This window comes from Eublepharis macularius, chromosome 7 (genome assembly GCF_028583425.1).
Source record: "Eublepharis macularius isolate TG4126 chromosome 7, MPM_Emac_v1.0, whole genome shotgun sequence".
Lineage (NCBI taxonomy): Eukaryota > Metazoa > Chordata > Lepidosauria > Squamata > Eublepharidae > Eublepharis > Eublepharis macularius.
In genome coordinates this window covers 107014733-107042565 of record NC_072796.1, presented here as the reverse complement: position 1 = coordinate 107042565, position 27833 = coordinate 107014733, and the positions used below count along the sequence as shown (strand labels likewise).

General features: G+C 39.4%; 2 protein-coding genes across 2 annotated transcripts in view; one reads left to right on the top strand and one right to left on the bottom strand.

The window, feature by feature from the left end:
• The first annotated feature begins 3988 nt into the window (after positions 1 to 3988).
• Positions 3989 to 13508, top strand: C7H8orf88 (chromosome 7 C8orf88 homolog). Its single transcript, XM_054985895.1, has 5 exons — positions 3989 to 4058; positions 6037 to 6122; positions 8388 to 8472; positions 10868 to 10974; positions 13410 to 13508. Exons 1-5 carry the CDS (start codon positions 3989 to 3991, stop codon positions 13506 to 13508), a joined length of 447 nt encoding a protein of 148 aa, XP_054841870.1.
• A 3463-nt stretch (positions 13509 to 16971) lies between these two features.
• NECAB1 (N-terminal EF-hand calcium binding protein 1) overlaps positions 16972 to 27833 on the bottom strand; it is a 74127-nt gene continuing 63265 nt past the window's right edge. The window contains exons 8-13 of the mRNA XM_054985409.1: positions 25616 to 25692; positions 23743 to 23796; positions 21569 to 21681; positions 19316 to 19390; positions 18496 to 18587; positions 16972 to 17000 (exon numbers count right to left, since the gene is read on the bottom strand). Coding sequence (XP_054841384.1) covers positions 16972 to 17000; positions 18496 to 18587; positions 19316 to 19390; positions 21569 to 21681; positions 23743 to 23796; positions 25616 to 25692 — 440 coding nt within the window. The remainder of the gene's footprint in view (positions 17001 to 18495; positions 18588 to 19315; positions 19391 to 21568; positions 21682 to 23742; positions 23797 to 25615; positions 25693 to 27833) is intronic.

Sequence of the window (27833 nt, the reverse complement as noted above, 5' to 3'; positions counted from 1 at the left end):
ATGGGATGTTAAGGGCCAATTATGGTGTTTTGAAGGGTTTTAAAGATATTAAGTAAGATACGATTTAGTAAAGATCTTTACCAATAACGAGATAAGAACAACTATAGTATAGAAATAATGTGATAATAATAAAGGGGGGTTGGAGTGCTGTTGAAAGTCAATATGGAAAAGGGGGAGGGGAGGGGGTGGGGAAATATATCTGTGGGCAATAAAATGAACTGTACATGTGTTTTAATCTGATTGTATTGACCCATCCAATAAAAAACTATTTTACAAAAAAAAAAGAGATCTGATTTAGTATAAGGAACACTGATTTGTAGAAAACATTTAGAATCTACAAGACTTATAGGAAAATACTCATTCCAGAATGTTTCTACTAATACATTTACCACTTTATGCTGAACTGGATTTAAATCCAAACTTATCTATTTCCTTCAGTCTCTAAATCCAATGTACACCTATTGGAGATTTAGTTTTCAGTACACATGCATAGGATTGGGCTACAAAACTGTAATCCCATGAGCAAGGCCTGCCTTTCCTATTCTTGTTTATGTAGACTGCCTAGTTAATATAAAAGAGTTCAGTAGCACCTTTAAGACTAACCAACTTTACTGCAGCATAAGCTTTCGAGATTCACAGTTTTCTTCTTCAGATGCAACATCTAGTTAATATAAACACCCAAGAAACCAGGTAAGAAATTATTGAATCAGGGGAAGATCAAAAAGCAAACACTTGTTCTCCCGTTTTAGGCTTTCCATCTGATACAAGAGCATTTTTTGCTTTAACACTCAGAAGAAAAGGTCCTCCAACTAACTCCAAAGCTTGCTTGCTCCTTTTTAATGCTTTTTAGTTGCCCCTCATAGGGCCATCTTTGAGCACTATGGGATAAACAAAATCTACTAGTCCTCAGGTGGGTAGCTGTGTTGGTCTGCAGTAGATGCAGGATTTGAGTGCAGTAGCACCTTAGAGACCCACAAGATTTCCAGAATGTAAACTTTGGAGAGTCAAAGTTCCTTTCTTCAGATACAGGGAGGAGCAGAGATTCTGAATCTTGACTGAGACTCGTGGGTCTCTATCCCGCTGTTCTCCTAATCATCGCAGGATGTACCACAGTGAGCACCTCTGTCTTAAACTCCCTCCCAGGCGCCCATTCCTTGCCAGACACGCCGAAAGAGCGGGAGATTCTCAAGGCCTTTCCCGTCGCTTTCCTTCCCCTCACCTGAGAGGTCTCACAAGGTGGGGCAGGAAGAAGAAGAAGAAGAAGAAGAAGAAGAAGAAGAAGAAGAAGAAGAAGAAGCAGCAGCAGCATCGGCACGCGACCGGGCTTCAGAGGTGGGGGCTTCAGAGCGTTCGCCTGGATGCGGCAGTTCAGCGGCTAACCAACGGGGACGGTTCCTGCCTAGGCCCCGCCTCCTCCTAGCGACGCTCGAAGTGTGAGGGCGGCGGCGGAGGAGGCGGCAGCTGCCAGTTTCCCTGAAGCCGATCTTACGATGCCGGTTAGTAAAACAGCGTCGGCTGCCGGGTGCCGCGTTAGCGCTGCGATACGAAGGGGAAGGTGTGAGGCAGCGGGCTTGGGTGCGTGCGATTGTGAGGGCGCCACTGTTAGGTGTTGCGCGTGCGCGCTCGCTTTCTAAGGCTAGTGCGCTGCGTGAGGGCAGCAGCCGCGCGGCGTGAAAGGGAGAGGGACGCTTCGAAGGCTCCGAAATTTATTTTTTTCCTCCTTGATTTCCTTTTCCACAGTTAGACAGTTCTCCTGGCTCTTCTTTTAGGGAGCCGTACACTGACTTTACGAGGCGTAGGGAGAGTAGATGACCCGCCGCCCCTTTTGGATGCCAGCCGCTTCTCTGTCAAGACTCTGTCATCCAAGTGGCCACTAGGCAGTGGGAACAGGATCTAGATCTGGAAAGATCTGGAAAGGCCATCAGGCGATAATGGCTGTCAGAGCCCTAAATGTTTGCCTGTTTAGGGAAGGGAGGAAAGAGTTTAGGTAATAGGAGACACACGACACCTGCCCTCCCCCCCCTCCCCAAAAGAGGGATTTCAGCATCGTTCCAGGTAGGTAGCTGTGTTGGCCTGCAGTAGAACAGCAGGATTTGAGCCAACCTTAGAGACCAACAGGATATCAGGTATCTGAAGAAGGGATCTTTGACTCTGGAAAGCGTATACCCTGAAAATCCTGTTAGTCTCTAAAGTGCCGCTAGACTCAAATCCTGTGGATTTGAATGACTTTGTGTAGTTCGTGTGAAGCGATCCCTGTGCGAAGCAGAAAGGTAATGGGACAAGAAATAAGCTTCTTTTTAAAAAAGAGAGTGTGAGTTGACTATTAGGGTTAGGTTAAGGCAGCAGGGGATAGAAAGGGAGAATGGATTTTGAAAGTCCCATTGTTCTTATGTGTTGAAAATGCTACTGTAACGATAAAAGATTTGATCCAAAGCTGCGGTTGGGTTAAGGCTTGAGGGGGGCGGCGGTCTGTTTTTGAGACTTAGGATGAGGTTTCACAGAATGTGCAACTTTTGTTTTGAAATATTGTGACGTGTGTTTTGAAATGTTGGGATGAAAATCTAAAATGTTATTTAAAGCATGCTATTCTGGGGGGACAAGGATGTAAATAGTATGACCGTTCTGGAATAATAGACAGAATAAACTGCCTGGCCTCCAGTCAAAGAACTTGTTTGCTGGTACTTTTATTTGGATGTTATGACTGGGGAAGGCAAAGGCAAACCACCTCGTAACAGAAGTCTCCCAAGAAAACATGAAGCGACGTCCCCCCATGGGTCAGTAATGACTCGGTGCTTTCACAGGAGGACTACCTTTACCTTTTTATGACTGTCATGGATAAATTATTTATTATATTGTTTCTTTATATTATTTCTGTATATTTTATCTATAGTTTGATTTAGTCTACACACATGATCTGTGTTTAAATGCAGACAAGGGCTTTGCCATACTGCTGCTGTTGGATTTATTAGCGATCCGTGATAGGGTGGCTCATGCCATCCTGTTGAGACATTTGGAGGTAGAAGTAGGTGTCAGGGGATGTACTATGCTGTGGTTCAAATAATTCCTTGTAGATTGGATTCAGAAGGTTGCTGATGGAGACTGGTTGTCACTTGGCATTTTAGATGCATAAGTGACTTGTGAGAGCACTGCTATGTTGTAAAGATATAGGAAATGGAATGATGTTGCTCTGCCTAACATATATGACAAATGGTTACCACCTATCATAGTTGTAATTCTTGTCATCAGCTAAGGTAAACTAGTTCAGGATTTGGATAGAGCAATCTTTCATATTTCTGTATATATCAGATTCCATGCTTGAGAATCAATTACCACAACTGTGCATGCATTTTGTCAAAGACGATGGCTAAAAGTATGTGAATAAAGTTTATACAATCATTAGTAGCTCTAAAAAGTGAATAAAGAGCAGTCCTCTTTTAGCTGCTCCTTGCTAGTTCTGGAGGTTAATGTACAGAAAAGTAAAATGAAGATATTGGTGTACCTGAGCCGTGAAATTCACTGCCACTTGGAGGTAGTGATATGCTACTATGTAACAGTATGTCAGTAAAAGTTAAACACTGGGGTAGAGGATAGTATCAGTAAAGTTCAGCTCAAATTATTGAGGGGTTTGTTTATCTCATTTATATTTTACCTTTCTTTTGGCTCATTGAAGCAGGTGAACAAATTTAACATTACATAAAGCAGTTACACAAAGTTGATCCACAGTGGTAAGGGGAAAATGCTGATTTTATGATGTCATAATCTTTTAGGAAATTAAGAGCTGACACCACCATTTGGGAGCAGGGGGTTATTTGAGGTTTTATTTTGTTGGCTTTAAATTGTGATTTTTTAAAACAATTGTGATTTGTACGCTGCCTTGAGCCACAAGGAAAGACAAGATATAAATTTTTAAACAAATCTATTTCTCCCAATTATTTACACGTTTCTTCACTCTGGCTTTTATAGTATGGCATCTCAAATTGTTTTAAAAATGGAAAGAAAAAGAATGATTGGCAAACGTCTCCAGCCAGCAAGACCTGCACGCCACCTTTCTTCGGACAGTAAGTGTCTTGATCATGATTTTGTAATACTTGTTTAAAAAATCTGAAATACTGTGGAACATTCTTGGAAACTCGAACATTAGTAAAACCCAAAAAGAAAAGCCATGTATTATGTTATTAAGGCCAACCAAATTAACTATGCAAACTTTCAAATCCTCCAGCTGGTCATAAATGTCAGTGTTATATGATGTTGAAATATAAGAGTTAGATGTTTTTGAGAGAGAGCACAAAAAATAAAAAATCCTGTGACATGGTTAAGAGCGACAGTACATTTAGATTATTTTTGGTTTTCATTGCTGTTGTTAAATGCTCACAAGTTGAATCTGAATCCTGACATGACTGAAGTAATGCTGGTGGAGGGGACTGAGGTCTTGGGGACGACGTGCTCCCCACCACTGATGGGATGCTGATGACGATCAGAGCCTGGAGGTTATTCTGGAACCAGCGCTATTACAGGAGAAGCACATTTATGCAGCTGCGAACAAGGCATTCTAACAGTTCTGTTTAGCTCAGATGATGGCCCTCTAGCTTGATTCGGCTGAGCTGGCCATGTGCTTCCATGCTATGGTTCCCTTGAGGCTAGGCTATTGCATCTCACACCTATTCCACAGATGCTCCATTGGCAGGGCTCTGGTTGCCATCTACAAGGCCCTGAATGCCTTGGACCCATGTACCAGCAGGACTGCCTTGCCTCCTCTGATGAGATAGCTTTGCTTATCTGAGCAGTTTTCTAAAGGTGCCACCATGCACATGGATAAAATTGATCATTTGTGTGCATTGTCATTGGTGGCTTCCACCTTATAGAACAGCCTGTCTGAGGCAGTCAGGAAGGTTTTTCTTCACCGTTGTGTCCCATAGGCTGCTCACCCTCAGTCACTTTTGGAGATATAGGGGTTAGAAGGTAAGTATAATTGAGATTGAGCTGTGGTTCTTTGGATCCTATATCTTTGAGTTATGCTAGCAATGCCGTTTATTTTATAGCTTTTGACTGGACAGCTCTTACATAATTTCACTGACGTAACCAAGAGTGTTATGTTTGCTCTTCATAATTTCATTCATAGCTTTTGATTCATACCCTTTGATTGTAAACTTTCATTGGCTTCCATGGTCTTCAGAAAGAAGTTTACATGAATTAAATATAGCTTCTCAGCATGTACACATGCCAGTTTGTTCCTTTATTATATCCATGTGTTTTCAAATATTCATTGTTTTGCCTGCCAATATAGAAGATAGAGGATTCTGGAGGAACTGTTAAATATCTGAAGATGCCAAGTATTTTGCAACTTTTGAAAGTACTTTCCAGTGCTAAATCCTAATAATGTTGCTTGGTCTGTAAAATAAAATGGAAGCCCAGTGATACCTTAAAAGCTAACAACCTTTATTCCAACATGAGCTTTACTCAGTCAAATTCGGTAGAAGCTATGCATCAGTAACATTACTACTTTTGAATCTAGGAATCTTGCAGCAATATAATTAGCTTAAAGTAGTTTTATAACAGTATTTTAGTAAGAACTTCCTTTTGGTTTTAAAGAAAATATTGTGTACGAGGCTTTTTCAATTTTTTTTAAGTTGAAAAAAATGTCTTGGAGTAGGGAAAAATTCCTTTCTCTTTTCAAAATTCACTCAATTTTTCCTCTCCCCGAAGCCTTCACATCTCTAGTTCTCTCACAGACTTTCTAGTTCTTTATCCTATGTAGGAAGTACTCAGACTTTTCATGTGCTAGAAAATGCATCAAGTCCTTTTTTTTAAAAAAAGAGAGAGAATGAAAAGGGTCAGGTGGGAGAAGGAACAATTTAATTGCTCCGTCTTTACTTCTTCTCACTAACAGTAAGATAACGTTTGTTATGTTTGGACTGGATATTGTGCTGTTGTAGTGGATCCAGATAACTTTTAAAGGTTGCTTAGTGGAGGGTAGGTTTTCTCCAGTTCACTATCAAAGCAGTGAACATGTATTATTGACCTTTTTTCCCCCAACAGCATCTGTTCCTTTAGTATCAGCAACTACTTTCAGTTTCCAGGGTCAGTTTTCAAGCAACGCTTCTTTGCAGAATGAAATTGGCTGGGTAAGTATTGAATAGATGAAATAAATAGCTCTGGCTTTGTATGCCAGGTAACTTTACCACTTTGGGCCAAACTACATGATCCATTTGATCAAATGTCAGATCGAGGTTTCTCCAACTTGACTAACTTCTTCTGCAGCCATGTGGCTGTTCCTGGGACCATTTTGGCTCATGAAAATGTGGCAGGGAAGGCTGATATGCCTTCCTTTCTACTACCATTGTCCAAATCTGAGTTGGGCAGTGCAACTGTTGGGGAATTAAGGAGAAAGAGAGAGAAAGCAAGTCAAATCTTGGGAATGTGGCCAAATGTATTGTATCACTTCACCCTTAGTTTCCACATGTGGCCTGTGAAATAGGTATGATTTGCCTAAAAGATTGCAAGGACAAATGAGACAGGAGTTGTAGAGTGTTTTGCTGGATAATAGTTTTGGTAGCTGGCATATACAACTTAATCAGAAAGCACACACATCTGGCTGAAAGTCCTTGAAAGTCTATATTGTTACACTTTCTGAGAATATAATGGGATTTGTATGAAAAGAGTAGTTCATGGAACGCTGTCTAAATTCTGTAGAAGAACCCATTCAAATGAAGCGTAGACTCCACCTTTTCATTTTTTGCAAGAAATGTTACAGTCTCACTGGAACTGATTTTGCTGTAGGGTAGCTGATCTAAAAACGCTGATAGCAGTTTTCTCATTTTTGGTTAATTGCCTGTTTTGGTTAATTGCCTTGGCTAGTTATCTAGGTCTGAAGAAAGCTTACTTCTTCTGTTCCCAGTCCGCTGTCATACAAATACCTTCTTATAGGGCTTGAAAAACAATTGTTATTAGAGATGCTATGGTGAAGTAAATCACAAGTGAATTTTCTCTTGTAGGCTAGAAGATTTTATTTATTTACTTACTTACTTAATTTATACCCTAACTTGATTCATCCATATGAAATATGTGCAATAATTTTTAGAAGATCTAAATTTACTATACTACATTAAGAACATAAAATGCTTTATGTATGTTAGTCACATTTTATATGTTAATACTTTTGAAATTAAGCAAATATAAATGCCTTGGTATTAGTTAAACAGTAATTTGTAAAATGCCCAATAGTTCGCTAAAGATGGAGCAGCAAGCCTCTGTACCCAGAGGTACCTAAGCATCTCTTGGTTTGGACTTGGTAAGAAAGCGGACCAAAAATCAAGCTTTGGATCCAACCAACTTTTCCACTGGTGAGATTGGGAGCTGGGGGGTTTGGTATCTGCATGAGCAAATGGCATATAGGGTGTGGACTGTAGTATGGAGGGAAATTAGGTGCACTTGATTGAAAAAACTGACTGGATCCATCCTCAAGAGCTAAAAAGAGAAGCCATCAGTAAAAGCACAGTTCATACCTAATGCCATCCATGGTTTAGCTATTTATGCCCAAGACATGGGCTTGTGTGCTTCCTGTTGGATGTTTCCAGTTCTGGTTTCAGAATTTGCTGAGTTCAGGTCTAATGGTGTGTTGTGTTTTATGAAAGGAGCAGGGTGTGAGGGAAAATGAAATTTGTGACCCACAGCCCGTTTCCATTATTTTCAGTTATGGTGTGGATGACTAGAAAGCTATGTCCAAACCAACCTTTGGAGTAAGCAAAAGGAAGTCTTTATTATCTGACCTTAGAAACAATGCCTCAAGCCAGCATTGATTAGATATAGAAGAAACTCCTATTTTGAAAGAGGTCAGAAAATAAACGTTGTTATAGCTAATGTTGGAAACAGAGAATGAGTTGAATCTAAACTGCTGGAAGCAGATCTGTGCTGGCGGGGCACCTAGAGGGTACTGCGGGGGTGGGGTAGCAAATCCCCCCTCCACCAGCAGAGCTAGATTTGTAGGATTCTGCTTCCAACCCATTTGTTTTAGAGTACTGAAAGTCCTTTGAAGGAAGCATTGGTGTGTTTACCTTCTTTTGTCCCATTGTCTCCTTACAGTAATACGTATTGTTACATGGTTATTAAAATGAATTGATGTAATAAAGGACAGTTAAAACATTGTGTTAAAAGCTTGCCTCAAAAAGCATTTCATTTTTTCTTTTTTTTTCCCCATTGGAATAAAACTTTCTGCCCATCCCCTTTCCCCCCAGTTAGTAAACAATATGTGAACCAATGATTTTTGTTGCTTTAACTGGTTGAGTTTAAGCAATATTCTGTGTTACTGTGTTCTTTTGTGCAAACTACATAAAAGGAATTATGGACTTCTGAAGATCAGGATGAATTTTGTGCCTTTTTAATTTTTTTAGATGTGTAAATCTAATGGAAAGCAAGTCTTAAATGAAACTCTGGTGTCTTGTCTGTCAGAGCAACGTAAGCCTGAAGTCCCCAAAGGTAAAATTTATGCATATAAATGTTGAAAAATACTGCTCGACTGGAAGAGAGACCTGCAGTTCTAAAATTATGCTATATGTTTTCTTACTGGGATGCTGCTTGGCTGATCAATCCATATGAGGACTGGATGATTTAATTATGTCTAGAAGCTTGCTATGTTAAAGAATAGGTTCAGCAAACCTAGACGAAATGTATAGCTTGATGGGCCTATCTGTACTTAGAATTGCAGTCATACTATTTTGTGAGCATTTATAAAATTGTCTTCTGACTGCATGTCTTTAATTACACAGTTCTTGATGTGTTTTTTTTCAAACAGGTACCACAGTGTATAACTTCAGTGTTTGAAAAGATCTTGGCTTTAAATATCTGATTAGAGCAGTGGTTCTCAAACTGGGAGTCAGAACCCAAAAGTGGGTTGTGACAACCTTTGCAAATCAAGTAGATAGCAGGAGGAAGAATATTTGGGAGGTGTTTGGCAGCTTCATGGAAACTTCGGGTCTGCCTTGGCTTAATATGCAAAATAGCCATTAAATACAGCCTGTATGTTACTAATGGTATATATTTATAAAGAATAAATAAGAATAACAGTATGTAAACCTGTTTGATGGTAACTAGGGTTGCCAACCTCCCAGTGGGGCTGAAGCTCTCCTGGAATTACAATTGAACTCCAGACTACAGAGATCAGTTCCCCTGGAGAAAATGGCTGCTTTGGAAGGTGGACTCTATGACATTGTATCTTGCTGAGGTCCCTCCCCTCTCCCACATATCCAGTTATTTCCCAATCTGGATTTGGCAACCCTAGTAGTAACTGATATGAGGTTTCTGCCTTTTTATATCTGAGAGGAAGAAAGTAGGATGGAGTTACTTTGGCGGGCCCTGGAAAGTTTAGGAGTAAATCCCACTTAAAAAAAAAATCGAGAACTTCTGGATTCGAGTTTCAGACCGATTAGGGGAGACCCACACTGAAATCCATACTCAGCCCTGAAACTTAGAATTTTCTCTTTCAACCTGACCTACCTCATGGTATTGTGAAGATGAAAAGGAGAAAAGTAAATTTATGTGTGCTGCTCCAAACTTTATAGAGGGAGCACAAAATAAAGACTTGATCTGTATGCTATTGTGTAATGTAAACAACTACTAAATAACTACTCAAGATACAAACATTACTTAACGTAAATTTTGTATAAGATCTCTGCAGAAATAATTGTGGTTTATGAAGAACTCCCTCTTGAACATCCTGACATCAGTTGCCCATCTAAATATTGCACAAGCATGGTACTATTTTCCTCGCCTCAAAATCTTCTTGATGTACATTTCAGCATGAGTTCTCCAAGGAGTAGTAGGATTCAATTGCAATCTCATTTTCTCAGTCTTCATTGAATGTGACAACTCTTGCAGAACATGCTGGTGAGCTTCACATAAACAATCGGCAACACATTTGTTAAACCTGCAACTTTTTCAGGTTGCTACCTCTGGGAGAAATCAGTGGCTGGTGACAGGATTCTTCCTTGTTGGAGGGTCATGTGTCTGTGAGAACTGCAAAATGAGGTTGTGGATCCAGATTTCTTGAGGTATTAACCTCTGGTTGATTATTATGAAAAGTGCCTGCATTTACCCAGGAGCATGCAGCATATAGCAAGCCCCAACAACAACAAAATAAGTGATAAGGAAGCAGTGAAAGATAATACTGTAGTTTCTTTCTGTAATGGTGAACACTTGGAATTTAATCCTTTTGGGTTTTTTTGGTGATTTCATCCGTTACATTTGGAAGTGGACCTCTGTATGTTATTTTGTGACAATCTAGGGTTAAAGCAAATAAATATATGAATAGTTTAAATGTTATCCTGTCTGTTTATCTTGGAAAAAAGACAAGCTTCAAAGTAATAATAGGCTAGTAATATTTTTTTACGTTTGGAATGGACAGGGTTAGTAAATGGGCATTTACTTGGGATGACGCTCATTCAGGCCAGAGAATAATACAACTTGGCAAGTAGAGTTGTCATGCACTAAAGGTTTGATGGGGGATAAGTGTGAAGTGTTGCTTCACTTCTTTTGCTCCCTTTACACGGATGCTATGTGGTGGCAGCTTTAAAATGGTGCAGATAATTATTCAGTGCCAATCATCTAGAATACAAAATTGCTTTAGTTCAAATAGCATATATAGAAGCTTCTAAGAACTTGTGCTGCCGCTTGCACTGTAGCAAATCTGAATTCCATCTAACTTCCCAAACAGTATACCACTTCTGCAAGTATTTGTCTGTTTTGGTGAGTACAGGATCCATAAATAAGCTTTAAAAGCTTTTTAATAAAATTTTCATGAAGAAATGTCTGCATCCTGTTCCATACAGCCATGTTCTTTTCTAATCATTTTAATTCTTTAATCTTGTGTTGGCAGAAAGAATAACATATAGTAGAGATTTCCTCTTGAAACTTTCAGTGGTTTCACTTGCCCAAAAGAAACCAGAATTTCTACCTGATCATCCAGTTGTACTTGAAAAAGCAGTGAGTATTTGCATTTCAAATTGAACTAAAAGAAGAATTTAAGTGGCTTTTTACTCCATTTAGGAGCAAAGGTTAACTATTGGAGCTTTTTTAGCAGAATTATTGGGTTAGATCCCAAGTGATGTGAGTAGAGCAAATCTTGTGGAATAAAGCTTTCCCATCTCCTGCAACAGCTCCCTGTGCCCCCTGAAATTCTGCTCCTGAAATCAGGAGGCTCTGAAAAGGAGCATGGTTGAGTGTGGGTGTGGGTTTGGAGTAGAAGTGGGAATGGGCAACAGTAACTCGCAGCTACTGGCAACAGAAATGCCATTCCTCTTTGGATCCAGCCAATTATTGTTTGACTAATAGCTGGCTGCTACTATTAAGAATTCAGCTAAATATACAAGGGATGCATGTTGTGTTAGAGGTACCCCAACCTAACTTACTTCTACATGTATGTTGGGGTTACTTTCTTTGGAGAGCACTTCATCACTTGGTGGGTATGGCTCCCAGCATTGCAAGGGGGTTTTCAAGCTTCCCTCTTAGGTCATTTCAGCCTTTTAGTCCTGAATCATATGATTACTCAAGAATGGGGCAGCCTCCACCTGCAGTTGTTTCCAATGGCTAAAACAACACAGGAAGGAAGCCCCCCCTCCCCTTGCAGGGCTTGAAGCTGCACAAAGCAGTGGGGCACTTTTGAAAGTGAGTACTCCCCTATGTAGATGTATGTATACCTTGTATTGTTTAGCTGTTCCATTATACATTGAATGCCTGGGAAATCTGAAAATATAGAATTGCAGTCATGATCACAAAGTGGTCTGGTATTGTTCTATAACCTCTTTACTTTTTTTGTAAATGTTGGTCTTTGTTTTCAAAACTTGTTTTGTAATAACTCAGATACTCATCTAATGGTAACTGAAAAATTAACCTTAGTCAAAATAAAAGGTTGCTGAATGAAGAACAATAAAGTTATTCTGAGTGTTTCCTGCTCGCAACTCCCCTCAGCAAATTCTATATTGTTCTTTTAAATTACCCCTTTAAAGAGTAGTTTAGGTGTATGAACTGAGGGCTAACAGTGGAAAATATGGCTCTGATGGAAGCATAATTAATCCACCTCCCACATAAGTTTGTATTTCATCAGCTTATACCTGTATTCAAAGAGTACATTCATTCTATCTCTAGATGTTTTCTTGCTGTATTAACCTCATTTTATATAGTCAAACTAAACTAGACAAATTACACGAGGTCATGTGAGTGTCTAGAATCATGTCTGTTCCTTCCTGCCCATGTCCATTTTACTCCTGATGAACACATGTCCTGTAGCCCTAGTCCATTCGCATGTTGGGTAACTGGTGTAGTTGTGGTTGCGAGTGTCCATAGTCATAATCAGCGAGTCACCATTGCAGAGCGTCGATTTTGAGCAGCTTCCGCTTTTCTCTCCCCTCTTTCTGCCCTTAGATTGGGCTTACACTCAAACTGTTTTGTTTTAATCTGGCTAGGGGTGGCATTTTGCAAGCAAAATCCACCAAATTAGCAGGGGAGCTAGTCCTCACTGTCCTCTAAAGATTCCCCAAGTTTCAGAGAGATTGAGCCCTGGGAAAGGCATGATCCATGGGTCCCCCCTTCCTGTTCCTTTAATAGTAAAAACTGGAGTGGCTGCTGGCAGTTACTTTGAGGGCTTCAAACTGACCTCCCCAAGGTCCAATCTCCCTGAAACTTGGAGGGGCTTTAGAGGACAGTTAGCAGTTGGTTTCCTGAAAAATTTGTAGACTTATTTTGCAAAATGCCACCCCCATCCCCCTGGATAGCCCCCATAGTTTCCCCCATAGATAATAATGGAGATCGGAGGTGGTTGAGGACAAACAGATAGGAAAGAGTTGTTTCTGGCTGACCGCAAGAAACCCTGCTGTGGCTTCTGACGCGGGGCTTGCCCACCCCCTTGTGCATAGATTCCCCCCATTCCTGGCAGTCCAAAATGCAAGATCTCAACAGAGGTGTGGAAGCCGTGTTTTCAGCCCCCTCCCCACAGGAAACCCCAAGGGTTTCCTCCCTCCCCATACGTCCAATTGAGTAAACAAGTCTCCCTCTCAGGAAAGCTGCAGAGGAAGGTTTGAGCATGCAGAAAGAGAAGGTGCATCATGGGATACTGTCTCTCCTCTGGGAGGAATGGGGAAGAAACACGTGCAAATCCAAGCACGGGATCGAGTGCAGTGTAGCTGCATTGTGCGAGTGAACAGGAAAGCAAGGGGGAAACACGTGTAAATGCATTCATGTTTCATACACGTGTAATTTGTCTTGTGTAGTTTGGCTCTAAGATTGTGATGGAGACTTCCTTGTTCAGAATCAGGCACTAATAAACAGGGCTAGTGATCCCCATCCCATCAACAAAATTTGCTGAAATACTTACTTTAAACTTTTGTTAACTAAATTTTGTGGTGGAACTTTTTATCTTGCAGAAAAGCTACTTACTACCTACTGCAAGAGATGATAATTTCTTTCTGAAGACGAGTCATCTGTGTTTTTTGTCACTGAAATTAAGGGAATGTGATCTCTAATACCAATAGACTGTAATCACATTTATCACTTACAGTTGGTATACCCAGCAGTTCATATCAGAAGTAAAGCTATTTTCAACATAATTTATGTGAATAATTGCAGATTTTGTTTAACTTTGAACCAATACTTCTGGGCTTTTGTTTACAATATTTTCCCATTTGCTATAAGCAATAATAATGGACCAGTAAGCATGCTCATGTTTATCATAAGTACACTTACTAGTGCAGGGGTCCCCAACCTTTTCAAGCCTGTGGGCACCTTTGGAATTATAACACAGGGTGGCAGGCACAATCAAAAATGGCTGCTGCAGGAGGTGGAGCTAATCACAAAATGGCCACCACAGAAGGCAAAGCCAACCACAAAAAGTCAGGGAGTGAGGTTACACATAACTCTAATACTAACTCTTCAACATTTCAGATAGAAGGTCTGTTTAACAGGATGTCTTTCAATACATCTTTTAAAACATATTGTTGTTTAAAAATATTTTCTTGTCATACACACACAGTAATGTAGTGAATATCCTTTGCTGTGGTGGCAGAGGTTGTTGAAGCAACTTCTTTAAAATACTGCACAGCCAATCAAGCTCTCCAATGGCCAGTCAGAAGCCCTGCTGAGCAAAAGCCCCAGCTGGTCCTGCCCACCTTCTAAAAACATGTGGCGGGCACCAGGACAAGTGTCAGCTGGTGCCATGATGCCCACAGGTCCCACTTTGTGGACCCCAATACTAGTGAATGGCCTACTGAATACAGTGTGATTTTCTTCCAAGTAAACATGCACAGGATTTCTTTGACAGTAATCTAATTGTATCTTATAACTGTATACAAAGGGTTTTCAAACTTTTATCTTTTTTTCAACTGGAAGATGGTATAACTTCTATTGAATGGTGACTGTTGACCAGTCACACAATCAAGCTCTGTTGTCTGTCTTCCTTCAGGTATTGTTTTATTAACCAGCAGTTAATAAAACTGGCACCTTTATTTTAAATATATGTACCTCCCTATCCTTGAATGACTTGGAGCATAAAAAAAGAGACACAGAAAGGTCCATAAAGAGTGGGCATGGGGAACAGGCTTCCTTGCATATATTGCCCTCCAAATTTGTCCTTGAATATGCAAAACAGTGCATGTTAAAATGAGACTGACACAGTTAAAACTGACAAGGCCTACTGTATCTATATAAATCTGAACATGGTTCTGGAGTACAGATCAAAAAAATTGCACAATGGGGACTTTTTTACAAGTTTGCAGAAAAATCTTAAATACGAAGAAAATGGTGGAGGAGGGGAGTTTACATTTCCCCCTAATTGCTGTAAATTAAAAGAGCTTAGGTTAAGGGGAGTAAGGTGGGGAAAATAGGTAATGGGTAATATTAGGGGTGATGGCAAAGATGATGCACATATGGGGGGGAGGGGAATATGGTGACAGTGGCAGGAGAAGCAGAGGAGAAGAGGTAGCAGAAGAAATGGAGAATTAAGAAGGAAGGTGCTGGGACTGGAAGGGGGAGGGATTTCCTTCCCACCCGAGTTCCCCGTGGATTCTTCTTGTTATATTTTATTAGCATGAAAGAGGACACAGTTAGTTGTTGTGGAGTAGGATCAGTAGCAGAGAGAGAGCGAGAGCAAAAAAGAGGAACCATTGCTACCTGCCAGGTATGGGATGTTGCATAGCACAATCTGTTATGGTGGATATTGGTATTGTAAATACAGCAAAGTTCATTTTTATGATGTCTTAATTGATTAGAAATATGAGGTTTTGGGGATACACCATATTGACCGCTTGTTATAGCCTGTCCAGCTGAAAACACCCACCGTAAGTTTATGAATACTTATGCCACGTTAATGTTATTTGTAGCCTCCCTTATTAAGTGTATGCAAAGTAAATATTGACCAACTCTGTAAAGAGCTGAACACAGTCCAGCCAAAATTAAGTACTTTTAAATGCACTGGTTTTAGTGGGTTTAAAGTAAGTACTAACTTAACGTTTAATTCTGTTGGTTATGCCCTTATAAAATATTGTAAGAATTTCCAATGTTTTGAATATTTGGTATAGTAGTGTTTTGAATTAAGTTTTTTTCAAAACCTGCCTTCAGCCCCAAGCTTTTTATTAATTTTTTTTATTTCTATTTCCTATATAGTAATAAATGAAAAGACATAGAATATAAAAATACACACTGTAAATGTTAATTTTTTGCTCCATATAGGAATATTTTTGTGCAATTACTGTAATTTTCATAAATAAACAAGGTAAAGTTTTGATTTGTGGAAATACTGATTTTAAGCAATATGTAGAATTAACACTAACTCCTGACCTGGATGGCCCAAGATAGCCTGATCTCGTCAGATCACAGAAGCCAACCCTTTGTAAGTATTTAGATGGGACACTACCTAGAAAGTCCAGGGTTGCTACGCAGAGGCAGGCAATGGCAAACCACCGCTGAACAGCTCTTGCCTTGAAAACCCCATGGGGTTGCCATAAGTTGGCTGTGACTTGATGGCACTTTCCACTACCAGCAATGACTAAGCTACATGATCTGCAAAGTCCATGCAAGGAAGGAAAAATGAGAAGAACGCGAATAAAATAATGATACAAATAACCAGCAATCAGGAAATGCATCTTTTCAAAAGAATTGAGAATAATCTTAAACTTTCCTTTGAGACTCCACCAGACAGTCACTTGAAGTAATGAGACTTTTCATCTTGGTTCTGATTCTTACTAAACACTGCAAATGGATCTTAAATTTGTCCTTTCTGTTTCTCTGAGCAAATGTGAATGATAGTACTTTCCTGCTGGAATAGAAGGAGATTCCTTCTACCTAGACTTAATGTTTTTGTCTTCAGCTGATTCTTCCACTTCCCAGAACTAGAAGATGATGTGCTCGTTTCACATAATAATACAGAAGAAAAACACTGAGAAACTAGATGAACAAGTTGTTTATGAATACAAGGATGAAAAAAACTGATTGCATTTTTGTAATACATTTTGATCAGGCAGACAGACTTTATCACACATCAAGTTATTAAGCAAGAACAGCAACATTTGATTCCATCCTCTCACATTTATTAACCTATATCCTGCCTTCTATCTTGAATTCTCAAAAGAAGCCTAATAAACAGTTAAAACCTAATGGAGTTTAATCTAAAGCCACTCTTCCGCTACTGGAGAGTCTCTGGAAGAAGCCTCTCACTTAGTGATGAGAGTATTTGGATCCAACCCACTAAAAACGCAATACTATTAGAATTAATAACAACCATGTGAATAACGTTAACAAAGATCAGTCCATATCATTATAGCATTCCCTAAAGTAGCAGCAGTGAGATGTTGACAACTCGTACAACTTTACTCAGTTATTTAAAAAGAATTGTATCCATGTTTAACCTGTTAGTTGTAGAGACTTTATGATGAATGTATAAGATGCCGATTTTGAGTAATGTATAGCATGTGTTGGCAAACGACAGCAAAGTTTCTAGTTGTTGTTCAGGACCCACCAGGAAGCTGAAAAAAAGATACTGATGATTATTCTCCTATTGGTCTTTAAGGTGCTATAACTCAAACCTTGCTATTCTATTTCTGTTAATATTTTTCCTTGTTCTCACTTCTTTTCTTGTTGAGCCTTCAAATTGTTGCTGATCACTCCCAGGGTACTCTGAGTACATAATTTATTTGACTTTTAGGCCAGAGATGCAGAGCAATCACAATGTCACCCAAATGCATGGAGGCCATATAAAACCCAGAAAATTCTAACAGGATTCATGTGCTCTGTGCTACAGCCTTCCCCTGTATCGATCTCTTCTTCTAAAAATCACCTAAACACAAAGGTTATTTGAAGGCTTAGTTGTTTGCAAACAAGATATGAGAGCCTATGGAATGTTTTTACTGTTGACGTGGTAAAAAACCTACAGGGGAAGGGCTAGCAACCAAATTTTTGGAGGATTTATAAGTGCCTTGCCATTTTAAAACAGGTTTTTCAATTGTAGAATTAGTTTAGTGATCTCACTAATTTAGAAGGCAAGGCAAAAATAACTTTTCACATTTTTGAAAGTACTCATTTTTAATAGGTCCCTGAGGCTTTGCAAAGCGAGATGTAAGTTAAGTAATGTTGTTGGCATGGTTACACACAGTCAACATCTATGCTCAAAAAAGAGAAGGTTTCATGACACCTTCATTCCAGACTGCATTTAACTCTTAAATATTTACACTTCAGTTTATTGAAATTTGGTTCTGAGTAGCAGCAGGAGGTATGCAGAATCCAGGCAGTTGACTGTATAGCGTTATGTTCTCTCCAAAGTTTTTGCTTAATTTAATCTGAAGTAGCTGAAACCTCATCAACATTTGCAAAATCCATCAGTAAGTCCTATTTGGTCTGTTAATGGCTCTATTTATTTATTTTAAGAAACAGTGATACTTGATTATTAGAGATCTAGATTTTTCTCCTCTGCTGGTACAACATTTTTAGGGTAGTGGAAGTTTGCCTTCCTCTGCATCCTCCTTTTGCTCTGCAAACCACAAGTGACACTTTGCACATTTGTCTATTTTGTTCAGGCATTAAGTTCTCGGGAGCAGGAAAATGATTATGGTTTACTCTGTCCTTGAGTCAGGATTCTTTTAGGTCCTAATTTTGCAACCTGCTGCATTTTAGCATTTCAATATGAAATAACAAAAACAGCAGGAAATGGCATGAGTTTGTTTTTTACTGAAGTCAGTTGATGGTAAAACAGGCATTGAACTGGAATAGAATTGCATTCGCATCCAATTAAGTCATCTGCATTATCCTGGCCAGTTATTGTGAAGATAAAGTATCTTTTCCCAAGCAGAGTTATCAAAAAGGTTGCTAGGATTCGCTGTTTCTATAGAAAGGTATTGTCTATGGAAAACTAAATTAAAAAAAAGGAGATCCTTTCCCCTCAAAAACTGCTTTCCATGGAAAGGAAAGGAAGTAGAAGGAATTAATAAGGAAATTATTCACATAACTTTTAAAACACAGTATTACCAGGCACTAGCATAGTTGTAATGTGTTCTGGAGTTTCCAGGCAGTCCACATTACTCCTTTGGAATGTCTTGTTGTAGTTCATCTGGAGGTGGCTATATAAATGAGATTTGTTAATATTTAGCCATCTACTTTCCTTGATATCAATTCACATTTTAAAATAAAATAAATTCAATTCTCATCATAGTATTTGTTCAGGCAAACTATTTACTGAGTTTACTGTGATTAGTAACAGTCCAATTCGGATTTAACTTGGCAGTACATGTGCAAGCACCTCAGAAATACAGAGGGCCAAACAACACTTATGCAGAGGTGCTGTTGAAGAGGATGGTGCCTCCAGATGTGTGTAGGTAGGAAGCTGCAGCTTGCAGTATCTCAGTACCTCTTTTGTAAGCTGGACTACAAGTGCAATGGGGTGTGCTTGTTCGGGTGGGTCAGTGGTAATGGTGCTCTGTGTGTGTGGGGGGGGTCACATTAGTAAATGTGACCTCAACAAACAAAAACATCATGAATTGCCATATATTGTTAAAAATCTTCAGTATGTTGATGCATCAGTCCTTGTACCTTTCAGATCTATCAGAATTAACAATACAACTAGCATGGAAAGCAGTTACTGTGCAGAGAAATATAATAATAATGTGAGCCACTAATATACAAACCAAAAAGCAATGTGTTGCTTATATTTAACATTTATCCTTTTCATTAGAAGATACGGGTAAATATGTGTGTTGGTAAGCTAGCTTTCAGATCTAGAAAAATAGTTTCAGTATTTCCGAGCTTTTATAACTGTCAACGGTCACAAATAAAAATAGTAATTATGTACCTATCCCAGGCATTGTTCTCCCAGAATTCATAAACAATGAAGCGGGATTCGTTTGTAAGCTTCTGAATGGAAACACTAAGGAAGAGAGGACAGAATTGATTCCAACAATTTTATTGTAAAGTTCTTCAAAGATTTTTTCCCCAAATACTCTATGGCTCACTAAAGAATGACATGAAAATAGAGAAATACATCCAAGTTGTAGAAATGAGCTTACTTTACTCCTATAACTGATACAGTGGCTGAAGCACAGTCTCGCACCCCTAGTTCCTCCCTTTTTTTTTTTTTGGTGCATGGAGCATGATTGGATGCTTCCTGGACTGATTAAGGTCCAACACACCATGGTGTTTGAATGTGCCAATGCAGGCTGCATGAGACAAAGTGAGAGGAGTACATGAGAGCCCAACAACAAACTCTTTGTGCCCAGTTGGAGTTTAAATTGCAGCTGGTTGTGATGTATGCACTTTTTAAAAAGATGAAATCCTGCTGATCATATGTATGGAAGAAAAGAGCCACAGAGCGGGGGCTGAAGTCATTCCCCTCTTCAGTAGCCAACTAGCAGAATTTCAGCTTTTTAAAAAAAGTATGCACCTGGATTTTAGAAGAGAATTAATTGTGTGGATCTCGCAGTTCTTCGGCTAGCTAGGGATACATACAGGAAAGCATGCATCCATCTGCCTAGGGCCCTCACTGGACTGGACTGGAGAGACCTAAAAATCATCTTAAGTCTGAAATGGACCAGCAGGTGGCACCACAGCCATACAGAACAGAGCATGTGGTGGTGGTGGGGTTGTTACTCAAGTTAGTTTGTATGCATGTCAGAATTTTTCCTTGTGACACAATTTAGCGTTCTTAATAAAACCGTTGGTTTGCTGAATATCAGCTTTGGGAGCACATAGTTGCTTTGTATCTTCTGTCTGCATGCTTGCATTGTACATAACATCCCAGAGACTAAGAAGTTTTTTTCTTCCCTGGCTAAAGGCTGTTTGAGATGGACAAGCAATTACAAATAGGACCAACAGTCAGGAGAGAGAGTGCTGTTCCAGTACTCTGTTTATTCTCAAGAAAGTGGAAGCAGCACTTTTATCGACTTACCTTAACAATTAGGTTAGCTCAAATTAGATTCTCTGGCTGCTTGCTTTGAAACTACTTATAAGAAATGACTCCTTCAATAATCTCCAGTTGCCCTAACGTAAGGGGATAGTATTAGCTCATGTGTGAATAAAGACAGTATTTACTCTTACCTTATAATGAATTAACTTGGCTGTTTATGTAGCTTTGGATACTAAAGGATGAGTTGGTTCTCTCATCTTGCCCCTGTTCCCTAGCACGGCTTTGCTGGTGCATCACAAACAAGCAGCAACATTTGAACTACTGTGTACACATTTGTCCCCTCTCAATGCTTCTTAGTACCTACAGTCCTTTAGGGCCACAGGTACTTATTCAAACCCAAGTGACTGATTAGACAATGCCAAACCGCTTCCTGGAGTCAATGAATAAAATATCAAGCACAAATTATCACCTAGTTTGTATATTCATTGTCCTCCATTAACTGCACATTTGCAGCCTAAAAAGCAAACATAAACATGGTAATTGTCTGTTTTGAAGTGGATGGCTTGGCATTATCAATAATGGAAATGAATGAAAAAGAGTCTTGCCCTTGATGCCAAGGCAGAGATGAAACCAAAAGAAATGGATCATTGTACCCTTATAGCTAGACCGCATTTTTGGTGTTACAGAAGAGCACAGTACACAAATAGCTTCTGAATAACTTGATCTACTTTTATTATTTTAAAGAAACACTACTTTAAATTTGGCCGGTTATATGAAGGTAGCATGTTCCTAATATTTATCAGCCCTAAATCCTAAAACAGTCACACGATTCATTGAAAAGCAGTGGGAAAAGTTGGACATTATTAAGTTAAGCACCATTACAATGAATGACTCTTAAAGATGACTACTGTTTGAGTACTTAATATTGTTATTATCATTGTTTGTATGTTACAAGTTAATAATAAAATAATTTTTTAAAAAATGACTACTGCATGCCCTCCCTTGAGCCGTCAATATATTGTTTTGGGAAATTTCGGATGTAATTGTCAATCAGTTCAGAAATCTGGCAATCCAAGGCTGCCTTTCTGTTTCTCTTACCTGAAAGTCAACAGCAGGGGAGGGGCCATGGAGGACTTGAAGTGGCTTATGTAAATTTAGACTTCAATGTTCTTATCCATTGAGAGAAATGAATGTGATACTCACTGCAGACATCCGTCCTGAGATGAGGCAGTGTCCACATATTGCTTCAGAGCACAGCGGAACTGCTCTAATTCTTCTGCTATCACTGTCATCTGGCGCTGAACTATCATTATGTGCTGACAAAAAAAGCACGACAACAAAATTATACTCTTCACAAGAAGGAACCCCAAGGTGGTTCTTCTCAACCTGGCTTCCTCCCTTCTTCTGTTCTCCGCCTACCCACCTACCTAATCACCTGCTTTCCCCCCTCCCTTGCCCGACAGCCAATTTTCTGCTCTACCATTCAATATGCACAGCTGACTGATTTCCCCTTCCCCAACTCATGCAACTGCTCTTTTTCTTCCCTCTCCCAAGTTCCAATTTTCTGCCCCCTCCCCTATCATGTTTTTCTCTCACTAACCTGCGTGATCACTCATTTTCCTCCTCTGTCCTCAACCACATTTTCTGCTGAGTTCCCCAGCTTGCTCAAGTCCCTGTTTCCTTCCCTCGTCCCCAGCCCACCAAATCTACTGATTCCCCCAATCCAGACACTAGCCATTCTTTCCTTAGGCAACTCAAGACATTGCCTGGATTATTTCGTGACATTTACACAAGCACAGTCATTGTCAGCTACTTTCCCCCCCAAACATTTTAACACTTTTTAATTTTTGTGCAAGCCTAGTGATGATTACCTCTAGTTTTGGCAAAAAAGATATGAACTAGAGATGGGCACAAAATGGAACATGAACCAAAAAGAACCACGAATTGGCCCGGTGCTGTTGCAAAGCTGCCCCAACAAGCAGCTGATTCGTGGGTTTAAACCCTACGAACCACGAACAGGTTTGCGAACTTGCCCCAGTTCGGGGAAGTTCGTGTTTGTAAAAATGCATGAACCACGAACTGCACGGTTCGTTTTTTTTTCCGCGGTTCGTGCCCACCCCTAATATGCATTATTCCTGGATTTCCTTTGATCCGCTGGAGTTTTAGGGGAGGCCACCCATCACTATTACATATGATACCATCATATCGCCATCAAATTAATTTTCTTTTTGGAAAGTTGAGTCTTTGACAAATTTGTTTATATAATTTTTTTACCATTTCTCTTACACCCATCAGTGTTATTTATTTTTATTCTTTTATTCGTATATCTGATCTCTCTGCAGATTTTTAAAAAAATCCACATAATAGTGCCAGCTATATCTAAAATGCATGGTTCTTCAACCCAAAATGGCACTGATTATTGCAGCAATGGGCACAAGCACAAGGAGGAGGAGGTGGTGAGGGGGAGGAAACTGGCACTAGAACCAACCCAAGGGGGAAGTGGAGACCACTTCCCCCGTGGGAATGGGATTTCCACACCCCTGAGAGTCCTCATGAGTACCACTCTTGAATCTTCATATTAATTTTTTATTTAGTGACAGTGTGCAGTCCCATTTGGAAGAACTTCCTGTATGTCAAGAAACAGGGGGAGGACAATGTAAAGAAAAATTACAATGCTTCCTAAAGGAGAAGCAAAGGTAACTGGCCACATCTATGGCAACAGGTCAGTACGCACAGGCCTAACATCAGTCTCATTTCTGCAAAACCTTTTTGTTTGTAAAATAGAGTACCGATTTTCAGCTGTATCAACAGTTCTTCACCATTTGGAGCGTACATAATGTGAGCTTTAATGTATTTTGACAAAGGTGTATATGCTTTCAAATAGAAATGGCTATATCTTTATTTAAATCTTGTTTATATCCTTAATATTTAAAATTCTGTAACAATGAAACGAAATTGTCCTCAAATATGGTTCTGTAACTTTGGAGGACCCATATTTTTTTAAATTTTTTTTTAATTATTTTATTAATTATAATTGTACAGCATGGAGTCAACATTACTAACTGCTTGATACAAAAACTGACAATAACAAAATAAGCAACATGTACAACCTACTGAATCCCTTCAGTAGGACCCATATTTATGATGTGCATTATTCTATGCACATAATTATGTGAACACAGAAGTAAGCCCCATAGATTCAGCCCCACAGATTAACTCTCAAGTGAGGATGCATAACTGCAGTCCTTGTTAGACAAGGCCAGCGATGGAGTTTCCAAAACTTTTCCAGCTGCTGCCCTGTGGAAACCAGATTCTGTGCACAACTGAACTTCATACTTTACATTCATGAATTCACAGTCTATGGAAAAAACACTCACAGATTTTGTGTTTCCTTCTGTCACCTCTTCTTCTAGTGGCTCAAGTTTTAGATCCTTGTCAACAGGAAAAACAGAAAATGCAAACAAAAGCACCATGGATTAGCTATGACCCACTGCCTAAAATGATTTAAAAAAAAATACTTTGCTTTAATTTAGCATGTTAAATCAGTAAGGACTGAATTCTCCTTCATGAAATATATGTGAAATAGGAAAGGTGACTTTAATCCATCATATTCATATACTTCAAACTAGTCTGTATGTAAATGTCAAGAATATATCAGTAGTGATGGATACACATCCTTGAGAAAGATAGTTGTAGGAGTTGCGGCCATGTAATTTTGGAGAGGGGGAAAATATGAGAGATTGTACGCTGAAATACAGGCTTGTACTTATTACTGGGCTAACTTTATTAATTAACAACCCATTACAGGCCCAATTTTCAAGAAAGTACATGAGCTTGGCTCAAAGAATATATGTTACCAGCTGTATGCATATTTTCAGCTTACGTTTCCAGCTGTGTATATAATAATGAACAGTTTACACAGAGGCCTGTAATAACATACTTGTACAACAAATTTATTCTCATATATGGTCTTCAAGAAACATAAAGCTACATACTATGAATATCTAAAAAGGACTCCCTTCTGACTTAAGAAAACATATACCTCTCTCTTGCCAATTTTAATAACATATCAAACAAAAGGTGCCTTTCCCATATCTCTTGGAAGTAAACAGCTTGGTTATAGACAATTCATGCAATTAAATATGGGGTAATTAATATCTTCCAGTGCCACAGCCATAAAGCAGATATCAGGTGTAACATTGCATGGACACTTTTAAAAAAGAAAACATGATATTCAGTCATATGTAAAGGCAATTGCAAGCACTTGAATAAAGCATGAATGAAATAAGATTTGCTATGGTTGTGTAGCTGGAGGATCATTTGCCTAAATGCCTAAATTAATTCATTTTCAAGACAGTGTTTTCAAACAAAGGGATTAAACATAGATCCTAATATTGTAAAATAGTTCCCTCTTTTTAAAAAAATCTTAGCAAATCCAAGACCTTTCTTGGCTTTACTTTAGAAGGATGGATTCAGATATCCAGGGCTTTTTTTCTGGGAAAAGAGGTGGTGGAACTCAGTGGGTTGCCCTCGAAGAAAATGGTCACATGGCTGGTGGCCCCGCCCCCTGATCTCCAGACAGAGGGGAGTTTAGATTGCCCTCCGTGCCGCCAAGTGGCACGGAGGGCAATCTAAACTCCCCTTTGTCTGGAGATCAGGGGGCGGGGCCACCAGCCATGTGACCCTTTTCAAGAGGTTCCGGAGCTCCGTTCCACCTGAAAAAAGCCCTGCAGATAACTAATTAACAACCCATTCCTATTACTATAACCTGTTTGACAGAGGAACGTTGATCTCATTACTACCTATTATTCATGTAATTAAACAGGCCATAGTCCTGGAGATCACGTGATGAAAGGCAATCAAAACATATTAGATGTTTGGACTCAGCTGCAAGTAAACAATGAAGTCTGCAGTTCTAACTCAGTGCAATCAATTGGCAGAAATCATCCTCTTTGCCATGGGGCAACTTCCAGAACCATCATAAAAGGCAAACAGCCAGCTTTCTCTGGAACCATCCTTATTAACTACCCATGCACTATTGTGAGCTTAACTTCATAGGACATGGAACTAAATAAAAAGGAAACATGAACTGATCAACTCTCTTTTGCTTGATAAAAAGAAACATGGGGATAGCCTCTGGTCCACTTATATGTATTATACACAGCTAATCTCAGTCATAGGTGGGATGTGGGAGCATTGAATTGGAACCACCTGAGGTCTTTTAAGAGTACTGAACAGCATACCACACACCTTCTGCTCCAGCCTGTCAATCAACTTCTGGAGCCTGTTTATTTGGGTCATCCACTGGTTGTCTTCTTCCAGCCAGCCTTTCAGACATAAATAATGAAAGTGAAAACATTGCTGAAAGCTAGGGCTTCATCTATTTATTTTGATGTGTGCATTTCCACCACTATGAGAACTTCCAAAGAGCTTTTAGCTGTGTTTAACTCAGTCAGTGTTCCTCTCAGCATCACTAATGGAGAACATTTTTGTGCAGGAAGAGTTTCCCACCACTCAACTGTCTTTATGAAGTGCATTTAGAAAGTTTTAAGCCTCTCTACTTTGCTGCAGTTTACTCCAATTTTTGTTTAATTGTAAGGGCAGACTCTTATAAGACCGGGAAAGTGATGCTGTTTTGAGATTCTCCCATAGCACACTATTCCTGCTTTCTGCTTGGGACTTTTCAAAGCAAGTGCTAAAACCAGATGCTCAAGAAGCATCTCTATAATGTGTCCTGAGAAGTCCCACCACTAAAATAAAAAAGACTATCCTTAATCCTAAAACAAGATTCAGTATTTTCAAGAGACAAGTAATGTTTTATTTAGGAAAAAGCACTGTAGGCAATTACTCTAATCTAAAGCACTATGAGTTCTCAGAATGCACACCCAGAGCCTTGCCAAATTTGCTTCTGTGGAAGATGGAGTTTCTTGTATACATGTATAACAGACAAAAGAGGAAGGATTAGAAATCCAAGTGGGAGAGGAAAAAAGATCAAGTAGTTGCCATACTAATTTCTTTTGGAGTTTGTTCTATTTATTTATTGAAGTTTATGCATTTATTGTACTGTCAAAGTGCAATGTGAGGAGGTCGGAGACCATATGTGAATACTTCCCAGGCCATGTCTCCTCACCTAAAAAAAGCAATATGTCAATTACTGATTTTAAGCTATAGCAAAAACGGATTGGCAACCGTGGGGGCTAAGTCTACCAGAGTGTGGGAAAAACTGCCATGTGGATTCTCTGTAGACAATTGTCATTATGTGGAAGCAACCTTGTACAGAACTAGAAATAACTCCTACTGGGAGGAAAAATTATGATGATCAAAAGTGGATTCAGGGGCAAAAATGCAAGCAGGGGTGATTTCTATTCCCCTTTCCACCACCAGGTTAAACCCTTATCAATAGAGAGGGAGACGGTGTGTATAGTGGTGTATAGTGTATAGTGGTGGTTAGTGTTGGACTAAGATATGGGAGAACCAGGTTCAAATCCCCACTCTGCCATGAAGCTTGCTGAGTGACCTCGGGACAGTCACTCACTATCAACCTAACCTACCTCACGAGGTTGTTGTAAGGATAAAATTGAAGAGTAGAACGATGTAAGCCACCTTGAGTCTCCATACAGTAAATAAATGAAATCTAACCAAAAGCTTTTAGTCCAGCTTGACAATTTCATTAAGACAATTTTGCTAAGGAAATCCAAAGTGCCATGTAAAAAAATAAGCAGACTGTTTTTCAAAACTCTATACAAAAATAAATAAATAAGAGGACAGTATCAGAGAATAGAAGATGCAGCGAAAACAGTACAGGCCAAACACATTATAAAACAGGTCCTGCATGCTACATATACTCCTACAAAAATATCATATTTTGAGCTAGAGACGCAGTATCTTTTTCCTAGAATAAAGCTTAGAGGTTAATCTCTTTATAATGTTGATATTTGGATTATAGAAAAGCTTACATTGGTTATACACTTCTGTGACATACAATAAAGTTCACAGCTGATGTCATACTCCCAGAGGACACAGCAGTGGAGGATGAGTTCTTGGAACAGCTGGATGAATGTGACTTATCTACACAAAAAAGTGTTATGCGGATAGGTCCAACCTTAGTGTAACACTGTTCAGCTCTCTCGCTTGCAATGGCTGCAATTTTAATCCCAGTAATATACCAGGTGAATACTGATTTCCCAAACAGAAAATGTGATGATGTTTGCCCAGTAATATACCAGGTGAATATAGCAGGTGAGGAAAGGGCTTGATTGTCAGGAAATACTGGAGAAAGAGAGTGACAACCCAGTGGAAAGTGTCTGGGTGAAAATAGGGAAGGACGAGCAATATTGTGGTTGTGGTCTATTACAGATTGCCTGACCAAGGAGATGAGGTGGATTCAGCCCTCCATGAGCAGCTTTAAAGGATATCCAAGAAACATGACCTTGTACTTGTGAGAGATTTTTAACTTGCGTGATGTGTG

Coding starts and splice junctions, on each gene's coding strand:
- C7H8orf88 (XM_054985895.1), top strand. CDS start 3,989: ATGGAAAGAAAAAGAATGATTGGCAAACGTCTCCAGCCAGCAAGACCT. Junction 4,059..6,036: donor ACGCCACCTTTCTTCGGACA/GTAAGTGTCTTG, acceptor TTCCCCCAACAG/CATCTGTTCCTTTAGTATCA. Junction 8,473..10,867: donor TAAGCCTGAAGTCCCCAAAG/GTAAAATTTATG, acceptor TTGTGTTGGCAG/AAAGAATAACATATAGTAGA.